The sequence below is a fragment of the Rhinopithecus roxellana genome, chromosome 7, assembly GCF_007565055.1.
Source record: "Rhinopithecus roxellana isolate Shanxi Qingling chromosome 7, ASM756505v1, whole genome shotgun sequence".
Classification (NCBI taxonomy): domain Eukaryota; kingdom Metazoa; phylum Chordata; class Mammalia; order Primates; family Cercopithecidae; genus Rhinopithecus; species Rhinopithecus roxellana.
This window is the reverse complement of record NC_044555.1, coordinates 102,049,133-102,060,063: the sequence shown is the minus strand read 5'-3', so window position 1 is coordinate 102,060,063 and position 10,931 is coordinate 102,049,133. Positions and strand designations below refer to the sequence as shown.

General features: G+C 39.1%; 1 protein-coding gene across 2 annotated transcripts; it reads right to left on the bottom strand.

Annotated features, from left to right (window-relative positions):
* Positions 1 to 2,594: 2,594 nt before the first annotated feature.
* Positions 2,595 to 4,583, bottom strand: TCEAL9 (transcription elongation factor A like 9). Of its 2 annotated transcripts, XM_010355304.2 has the most exons (3): positions 4,460 to 4,583; positions 3,906 to 3,973; positions 2,595 to 3,453 (listed from the first exon to the last, which is right to left on the bottom strand). In XM_010355304.2, exon 3 carries the CDS (start codon positions 3,376 to 3,378, stop codon positions 3,064 to 3,066), a length of 315 nt encoding a protein of 104 aa, XP_010353606.1. In that variant the 5' UTR covers positions 3,379 to 3,453; positions 3,906 to 3,973; positions 4,460 to 4,583; the 3' UTR covers positions 2,595 to 3,063. The 2 variants fall into 2 exon arrangements, with proteins under 2 accessions (XP_010353606.1, XP_010353607.1); XM_010355305.2 differs by lacking the exon at positions 3,906 to 3,973.
* Positions 4,584 to 10,931: the final 6,348 nt, after the last annotated feature.

Here is a 10,931-nt window from a genome sequence, read left to right as displayed (position 1 = left end):
CATCCATTAAATGAGAGTAGGCTCAGTTGTTAGCTTATACGCAGGGTAAAATCTCAAATCCTGCACGGTTCTTGATAGGTGTTTCCAGTTATTATCCCTAAAGTTATTATGCCCATGCTGGGGCAATGTTTCCCACCAGGATGTTTTTTTGCCCTAAGTATGTGCCACCTACACTATTAATACTGTGTTCTAACTTAATGTTCTTCTTCAAATTGACTCACTTATTTGATTTGAATACTTTTTTGAAAAACAAACTTTATAATGCCATCCTAAATCTAAACTATCATCATTTGCTTTAAACAGAAAGTATTCATTCATACATGTTCAAATAAATACATGGGCACCACAATTTAAAAGACTTGTGTACTGTCTAAAATCATTTCCCCCTACCACCAGACTCTGACTTTAACCACAAGTTATCTGATTACATGCAGAGCAGTCATGTCTAGGACAAAGTTTCTCTTAGTGAATTTTGAGATCTTATCTTCTTCCTTATAAAAAAGTCCTCATCAAACCTCCTTGTGAAGGAAAGAAAGGGAGAAAGGAAGTCTAGTGTTCTGATCTGCAAAAAGGATAGTTGTTTTTCTCCAGGTATGTCTGTTCAGGACAGGCAAGCTATCAGCTGAGGAGGGCCTTGTGCCTAGCAGAGAAGCCAAAGTCAGGCCTATCCTAGACAGGAGTGTGGCTTGAGTGAGCCTTTCCACATCCTTCCTAAGTGCAACCCCTCTGAGGGCCAAGGGGATGGATTTATTCTGTTTTGTAAAACTGGCAGTGAGCCTGGAACCTGGTCTCACTCCAACATGAACTGCAGCCCTACTAGCAACCGTTAGGCTGCCATCACCTTGAAGAATGGTCTGGAGACATGAAGAGTTCCCAAAATGGCATCACAGAGGAAAATGACACATGACAGGCACAATAGTGGGCCTTTTGTAAAGAAAGAAAGATAGGCTGGGCATGGTGGCTCATGCCTGTAATCCTAGCACTTTGGGAGGCAGAGGTGGGTGGATCACTTGAGGTCAGGAGTTTGAGACTAGCCTGGCCAACATGGCGAAACCCCGTCTCTAGTAAAAATACAAAAAAACAAAAATTTGCCAGGCATGGTGGTGCATGCTTGTAATCCCAGCTACTCGGGAGACGAGACACAAGAATCGCTTGAACCTGGGAGGCGGAGGTTGTGGTAAGCTGAGATCGTGCTGCTGCACTCCAGCCTGGGAGACAGAGTGAGACTCCACCTCAAAAAAACAAAACAAAACAAAACAAAACAAAAAAAACAACAAGAAAGAAAGATAGATAATATAGATAGATAGACAGACAGATAGAGATATGTAGATATAGACACATAATAAGGCCTACACAACACTTTCACATATTTCCAGCCAGGGGTGGGGTTATTCCAAAATCTGACTTGAATTTTCCTTCAAAATTTATACAAGTCTAGAGATATCTGTTGAACAGATGAGGAGGGCCTGCCACCAGTCTTCTGGGAGAAATAATTCGTCCTGAGGAAATAGGAGTCAGGAAGACAAAATGGTAGTCTTCAGATCCAGGGCAGCAATTCTGAGTAAAGCATAATGTCTGTTACTCAGATTTGTCTTCTGGTCCAACTCCCAGATGGACCTATCATGTCTGAGTCTTATGGGTAGAAAGTCAAAATCCCAAAGTTGCCAAGATATCTATAAGACATCATGACTCATGTGGCACTGCATAAATGTCTATCTAAATTGAAGAGATGGGCAATCTCGTAACTTCTCTAAAGGTCAGTCTGGGAACTAAGCTTACTGGGGGTGCCAAAGAAATATGCTGGGCTTCACTACTTGAGAATTCTAGCACATTCACAGTGTTAGGGGCCTGAAGGTGCAAGACCCAGCAGAAGGGGCAGGAAATGCAGTATATATGGTAGTATCAAGGGCAGGGGCATGAGAAGCTGGGCAGGCATACCAGGAAATGAACATAAAGGTGGCACCCAGCTCACAGTTCCTTGGGTTTGTTCTTTTTTTCTTTTTTTTTGAGACAGAGTCTTGCTCTGTCGCCCAGGCTGGAGTGCAGTGGCACGATCTTGGCTCACTGCAAGCTCTGCCTCCTGGGTTCACACCATTCTCTTGCCTCAGCCTCCCAAGTAGCTGCGTCTACAGGCGCCCGCCACCATGCCTGGCTCATTTTTTGCATTTTTAGTAGAGATGAGGTTTCACCATGTTAGCCAGGATGGTCTCAATCTCCTGACCTCGTGATCCACCCACCTGGGCCTCCCAAAGTGTTGGGATTAGAGGTGTAAGCCACCCAGCCTTGGGTTTGTTCTTAATCACAGATAAGAACTACTTTCTCCACCCTTCCAAATCCCTGAAATTAATCTCTTATGGAGTTGGGAATGGGAACAAAACTCTGTCAAACATAGTTCACAGTCATTACCTTATTTGGCCCTCACCAGATCCTTGTGAGATTATTTTATTTATTTTAAAGATGAGAAAATATGTAAAATTTATTATTCTAGCTAAGTGGTCTGGAGTTGCTTTGAAGTTCACATTTGCTTCTAAAATTCTGTTAACAAATATTAAATGCCCCAATACATTTAGAAATAAACTAATAAATGCTGCTTGTTGCTTCTTTTTGTTATAAAGCTTTTATTATTCTAGCAATAATAATGTGTGTTAATTTTAGGAATATAGAAAATACAAATAAGCAAAAGGAGAAAAATCATTCATAATCCCACCACCGAGAGGCTATACTTTCTTTCATCCTTCACAAGTTATGTCCATATATGTAATATACAAATGTACTTTTTACCTTTCAAAAATACGATATTCACATATTACTTAGCCTTTTTCCATTTTATATCCTACCAAGAACCTCTTTTTTACAAATGAGTAAAGTTCTTTTATTAAAAGACAGAGACTTGTAGATTGGTTCAAAATACAATAAACAATGAGATGCAGATTACAAGAGATACATCTAAAACCATTAATAGCAACAGGTTATAAGTAGAAATATGGACAAAGGAATATCAGGAAATGCTAATAAAAAGCAAGCTATATGGTATTGTTAATATCAGATAAAAATCAAGGTAAACTACATTAAATAGGGGTAAGGATGGTTTCGATTAACCTTCCAACGCATCACTATAAGTTTGTTTCTGACTCTCCTTATCTCATCTATTTCATCCACTTCTCTAAACATATCTTCATTGCTTAAATGCCTGTTGTGTATATCTTCTTTAAACTCCTGGAGAGATTGAATCAGCCTTTCTCTAAAAGTTCCTTTTGCTTTGGCCTCCTCCTCTAGCTTCTCCTCCTCCTCTGGCTTTTCCTCAGGCTTTGGCTCTTCCTCATGCTTTGGTTCACTCTCATTTTCTGGTTTTCCTTCAATTTTTTGACAGGATTTCATCTTGTATCTGTCTACCTCTCTTCCTTCTTTCCTTCTTCTATTTTTTTGCTTATTCCTCTTGGAATACAATGACTTCTAGAAAGTAAAAAGAAGACAGTAAGTTAAAGACTTGGTGAGTGGACAGGTGCTGTGGACAGAGGTCTCAGCATTTAAGTTTTTTTTTTTTATTCAGACTGTTATAAAATACCTTCCACTAAGAAGCCCAGTCAGCAATCAGAGCTTCACTGTCCCCACTCCTCTTACCTCCACTTTCCACCTCCTCACTTCTCTTGTCCTTCCCTCTAACCTTTTCCAAGGCCCTTCTTTCCGCCTCCCAGGCCTCCTCTCCTTTTTCCCCCATAGGGCCTAACACAGGGACCAGGCCAGAAAAGAGAAAGGTGGCTGGCAGGCAGAGGAAGAGGGGAAAGGAGAAGGGGGAAAGAAAAGAAGAGGGGAAAGGGGTGGGGTGGAAGGGAGCCGGCAGGAACAGTGGAGCTTACAACCTTTGTCTCCATCCCAGGAGACTTTATAATATTCCGCTCACCTACCTGGCACTGATCGGGTCAGTTTCTTCCTCCTCCTTTTCTAGCTTTGGGTCTTGCTAGAAACAACAGACCTGCAGACAAACGGGAAACGGGAGGGGACGGTGGGGGTGGGGCGAGCGCTTGGTGGGCCGACCAGCGCCAGAGACTGACACACGTAGCTTTCCTCCTTTAGGGTTTCGGATATGGAAAGTTTCCCACCTTTTGTTTCCTCCAGTTCACCCCCTATCCACAGTGCATGCAAGTCACTTCGTTTTTCCCATCAAACAAAGAGTGAGAAAGCAGATTATTTCCAAACTATCTTTAAGACTGAGGCGGGGTTCGGGAGGAGGGTGGGGGTCCGGAAAGCAGTATTAGATAGCAGAGGATGATTATTTTTAAACTATCACAGGTCTCCTTGTTCTTCTCCTAGGACCCCTAGTTCCTTTCCCAAGGGTTATCAGTTCCTGTAGACCTGGAGGTGGAGGGTGGAGAGCCGGACCTGACTGGCACTCCCACAAGTCTCTGCCTTAAGCCCCCCACACTAGAAATCCCCAGTCAACACCTACATTGACACCAACCTGCAAAATTCCCGCAAGTTTGACTCCTTCCACTAGCCTCAGGGACCACCGCCTGCACTGCTGAAGGAAGCTGGTATCCAGACGGGAACAAGGACCAGACTACCAGGACTTCTGCACACGTCGACTCCTGGTCACATGAGATCTACGTCACCAGTGAGCTCGGGTCCCTAATTTCCACTCCCACCAAAAGCGCGGCAGAAGTGGGCCCACCCTCTGCTCCCTCCCCGCCCCCCACTTACACATTTGGCCCGGTCAGTCTTTTCTGTTGTTTCCTATCCCGGAGGGAAAAATGTTATTTGCTTGACTCTGATTACTAGGGAGGGGCTACCTCTTTTTCTGGAGCTATTAAACTTTTCTACTTCTTTCGAGAATTGTCTCTTCCAGTCTTCCGCTCCCAGGATGACTCCTCCATCAGTCGTCCCTCCCCTAGCCTCCATTTCCTCTGCAATCTGGTTCTTAGCTGTTGTGGAGCAGGGTGGGCTTGGCAGCAGTTGTGAAACAACAACAAAAGACCCTGGAACCAGAGTGAGATATTTTAATGCAAGTTTTACTTTTTATTCTTCATACTTCTATATTCTTTTTTAAAAGGTAACTTTAATCTTTCTCTCTCTTTTTTCTTTTTTCTTTCTGTCTTTTTTTTTTTTTTTTTGAGACAGAGTCTCACTCTGTTGCCCAGGCTGGGTTGCAGTGGCGCAATCACAGCTCACCGCAGCCTCAAACTCCTTGACACGAGTGATCCTCTCGCCTCAGACTCCCAAGTATCTGGGACTACAGATGTGTGCCACCATGCCCAGCTAGTCTTTTAGTTTTTTTGTAGAGACAAGGTCTGTGTTCCCCAGGCTGGTCTCCAACTCCTGGACTCAAGTGATCCTCCTGCCTCAACCTCCCAAAGGGCTGGAATTACAGGCCTGAGCCACTGAACTGGGCAACTTTTATCTTTTTATAGTCAGAAAATACAAAGACAAAATTACTTTAATGACATGAGTTAATATATGTACAGTGCTTAGAATAGTGCCCGGCATATAGTAAGTGCTTTTAAAGTGAAAGCTGTTGTTATATTACACATTTGTGAGGAAGATAATTCAAAATTTTAAAAAAAAGAGTAATGTTTGATTCCAGAGTCCTCATGGTGGTGTTACCAGGAAGCTGTGCTGCCTGAAGAATCATCAGTTAATCAATTGTCAGGTACACATTGTGAACCTGAGTTTCCTCATCTGAAAGAAGGGACTAATAGCATATGCTCATCGAATTGAGATCTACTGAAAATAAAAATGAGTTAATTTTTCATCGATACAATTAGAAAAGACAAATATTTATTATATACAGAGTTGATGAGGATATGGTAAAACAAATATTCATATGTACTGTGAGAATATTAAGTAATACAACATTTTTGGAAGTCATTTTGGCAATATCAAACTTTGAAAGATATGTGCTTTTGGACACATCAGTTCCTCTTCTAGAAATTTATCATACATTAATACTCCTATGCCAAATATGGTCATTGTAGTAGTTGTGGTAATAGTGTTTTTTTAAAGAGCCAAAAACTTACATGTTTCTAAAAGGAAATCGGTTTAAGAATAGTTTGATCATTCATATAGAGTTTATAAAGTTTTTTCATTATACATTGATGAAAAAATGATGTGGAGTTACATTTACTCACATAAAAAAATGTTCAATGTATATTGTTAAACAAAACAGACAAATTAAAAATTAATTTTATATGTGGTATTACATTTTTGTAACAGTAGACATATGTTTATTTTGTGTATTTAAAATATGAGTATATAATTAAATTCCAAGATAACATGATAAGTGAAGTCCACAAATTCATTCTATAAAATTCCAGGTTATGTAACTGAGAGATGGATGGAACAACTGATGGGAGTCTATTTGGCTAGCTGGCTGCACAGCCCAAATTCGTCAAGGACTCAGCTGTGATTTGTTGCCACAAACAATTCTTCACTGAGCACTTGGACTTAAATATCATCCATCCATTTTACTCTCTCCCCACCTGCTATCACCAATCATGTTATATCCAAACTCAAGTTGTTTCAGGGTCTTACTGTATTTTTATATCATTAGAAATGCAGATGAATATATCCTGAGCGATTATTATAGGATATACTTGAGAATGTGTATTTCATATAAAGAGAACTTTTATTTTCTAAGTGCTGTATTTATATATTTAAATTACTAATAAGTTATAAAAATTAATTCAAGATGTATTAAAGACTTAAAACCATAAAATCCCTAGAAGAAAACCTAGGCAATACCATTCAGGACATAGGCATGGGCAGGGACTTCATGACTAAAACACCAAGCCAAAAAAGACAAATGGGACCTAATTAAACTAAAGAGCTTCTGCACAGCAAAAGAAACTACCATCAGAGTGAACAGGCAACCTAAAGAATGGAAGAAAATTTTTGCAATCTACCCATCTGACAAAGGGCTAACATCCAGAATCTACAAATAACTTAAATTTACAAGAAAAAAACAACCCCATCAAAAAAAGTGGGCAAAGGATATGAACAGACACTTCTCAAAAGAAGACATTTGTGCAGCCAACAGACACATAAAAAATGCTTATCATCACTGGTCATCAGAGAAATGCAAATCAAAACCACAATGAGATACCATCTCACGCCAGTTAGAATGATGATCATTAAAAAATCAGGAAACAACAAGCTGGAGAGGATGTGGAGAAATAGGAATGCTTTTACACTGTTGGTGGGAGTGTAAATTAGTTCAACCATTGTGGAAGACAGTGTGGCGATTCCTCAAGGATCTGGAACTAGAAATACCACTTGACCCAGTGATTCCATTACAGGGTATATACCCAGAGGATTATAAATCATGCTGCTATAAAGACACATGAACACATATGTTTATTGCAGCGCTATTCACAATAGCAAAGACTTGGAACCAACCCAAATGTCCATCAATGATAGACTGGATTAAGAAAATGTGGCACATATACACCATGGAATACTATGCAGCCATAAAAAAGGATGAGTTCATGTCCTTGGTAGGGACATGGATGAAGCTGGAAACCATCATTCTCAGCAAACTATTGCAAGAACAGAAAACCAAACACCACATGTTCTCACTCATAGGTGGGAACTGAACAATGAGAACACTTGGACACAGGGTGGGGAACATCACACACCAGGGCCTGTCGGGGGTTGGGGGCCTGGGGGAGGGATAGCATTAGGAGATATACCTAATGTAAATGACAAGTTGATGGGGGCAGCAAACCAACATGGCACATGTATACCTACGTAACAAACCTGCACGTTGTGCACATGTACCCTAGAACTTAAAATATAATAATAAATAAATATATAATAAGTTAGTAATACATCAATTACTAATATTCAGAAAAATGATTGAGACAAAACTGAAAAATGAAGAAATAAAATATCTGACAAATATTAGACAGCCATGTATCTATTGAAATGAAAATTTTTATAATGGTATGTAAAGGAAAAGCAGATTACTAACAGTAACAGTGTTAGAATTAGGTATGATTGGGTGGTTGGTGGGCTTATGGATTTATATATTCTTTTTTTTACTTCATTGTAGACTCTTCCACATTTTCTCAGGGGCCATGTTTGACTTCTACAGTAAGGAAATGCCTGCAAATAGTATGATCTTATTTTATGGCACATATTTCATATACATTTTTCTCTGTAGCTGAACAGGGTCTGAATTAAGTGCCTCCACTACCTGTTTGAGTCTTGAGATCCTTACAATGGTTGAATCCCTCACATTTCCTTCCCTTGCTCTGCTGACCTCCTCTAAGGACTACATGTTTGTAACTAGTATGCATTAGAAATGAGGCTCTCTTCCCGTTCCTCTGACTATCCCTCCCTCCAATCAAGTTTGAGATGGTCAAGGTGTAGTACTAAATTATTATTATTATTTTTTATTATTATACTTTAAGTTCTAGGGTACATGTGCCTAACGTGCAGGTTTGTTACATATGTATACTTGGGCCATGTTGGTGTGCTGCACCCATCAACTCGTCAGCACGCATCAACTCGTCATTTACATCAGGTATAACTCCCAATGCAATCCCTCCCCCCTCCCCCCTCCCCATGATAGGCCCCGGTGTGTGATGTTCCCCTTCCCGAGTCCAAGTGATCTCATTGTTCAGTTCCCACCTATGAGTGAGAACATGCGGTGTTTGGTTTTCTGTTCTTGCGATAGTTTGCTGAGAATGATGGTTTCCAGCTGCATCCATGTCCCTACAAAGGACTCAAACTCATCCTTTTTTATGGCTGCATAGTATTCCATGGTGTATATGTGCCACATTTTCTTAATCCAGTCTGTCACTGATGGACATTTGGGTTGGTTCCAAGTCTTTGCTATTGTGAATAGTGCCGCAATAAACATATGTGTTCATGTGTCTTTATAGCAGCATGATTTGTAATCCTTTGGGTATATACCCAGTAATGGGATGGCTGGGTCATATGGTACTTCTAGTTCTAGATCCTTGAGGAATCACCATACTGTTTTCCATAATGGTTGAACTAGTTTACAATCCCACCAACAGTGTAAAAGCATTCCTATTTCTCCACATCCTCTCCAGCACCTGTTGTTTCCTGACTTTTTAATGATTGCCATTCTAACTGGTGTGAGATGGTATCTCATTGTGGTTTTGATTTGCATTTCTAGTACTAAATTATTAACATGGGGAAGGAGGCATCTCTTTCTTAAATTTGACCTGATGAAAATATTTTCTGGGGAAATATTTTTGCTAGGAAAAGTAATACTTATGGCGATAATATAATAGTTTAAACAGATTATAAAATAGTATTCTTAGTTGCCAATTCAATTCTTTAAAAAATATGTATGAATAGAAACAGAAAGGATTGTTTTTCTGGCTCTGCTTGACATGTGGCATGTATCTATAGTTCCCTTACTTTTTTCCAGTAAAAATGTTTTATTTTTTGCAAATAAAGAAAATAACTATTATTTAAAAGCAGGTTATAAATAATGTATATAAAACTATCCCGGTTATACTTAAAAATACATACAGAAGGAAGGAAACCCTCAATAATGTACACTCAATTTCATTTATTTGGTGGCTCTCAAATATACATTTCATCCACTTAATGATTTCACAAATATTAATTAGGCAATCACTACATATTGTCAATCTAAACCCTTATGTCCTTTCTGTAGATTTCCTCTCAATTATCACTGAATGTGTTAGTGCAGTGTAGTTGCATCTTAAGCCAAGGATGGATTCTAAAGTCAGCATATAAGGTAAAATCCTACCTAGTCAAACTTACCTACTTCATAGCGTATTAATATAAGTTATAATGTTAGTGGGGGAAAAATCAAAATATTTAAACTTAAAATTAAACTCCCATTTAATTTTATGGGAATAGAGACTTCTAAAAACTTTCATGTCTATAATTCTTGTGTATTTTCCAAATTTTCCATAGTTTACTTGAATGATATACATGGAACAATGAAATACATAATTTTTTTTTTGTTTTTTTGTTTTTTTTTTTTTTTGTTTTTGTTTTTTTTTTTGAGACGGAGTCTCGCTCTGTCGCCCACGCTGGAGTGCAGTGGCCGGATCTCAGCTCACTGCAAGCTCTGCCTCCCAGGTTTATGCCATTCTCCTGCCTCAGCCTCCCGAGTAGCTGGGACTACAGGCGCCCGCCACCACACCCAGCTAGTTTTTTTGTATTTTTTAGTAGAGACGGGGTTTCACCGGGTTAGCCAGGATGGTCTCGATCTCCTGACCTCGTGATCCGCCCGTCTCGGCCTCCCAAAGTGCTGGGATTACAGGCTTGAGCCACCGCGTCCGGCCTCGAAATACATAGTTTTAAGATAACCTAGACTTTATTCACTCTTCACTGTATATATGGGCATTTAATTTTATGTAAATGATATATATAAAACACACACATATATATATACAATTTTAAAATTGAAATATATATTCCAGAATAAGGAAGAAGGGAGAGAGGAGGGGAGGCCAGTTTTCACTGCTCTGCTTGTGAATGGGATGGAGGAGATTATATGTGTGTATGTGTGTGTGTTTGTGTGTGTGTGTGTGTGTGTGTAGAGATAAATATATTACATATTATAAATAGTATACTATATACCTATGTTAGTCATATTATATATTATTATATAGATATATAGAGATAAATAGATACATAGATATAAAATTTGTTTACACCAGGACACTATTTTATACATATTTTCTATCTAACAATGCAATGTAAATATTTCTATGCCAATAAATACTGTACTTCGTCATGTTAAAATTAACAGGAATTTATCTACCACTTGTTTAATATTTAGGCTGCCTCTATGTTTTTGCTATTATAACTCAAGCCTTAACCAAAATCTTTGCACACAACCAAAATTATTTCCTAAGGAAAAATTTCTAAAAGTGAAATTGTTGGGTCTAAAAATCTGAAGCATCTTATTTATTTTTATGTGT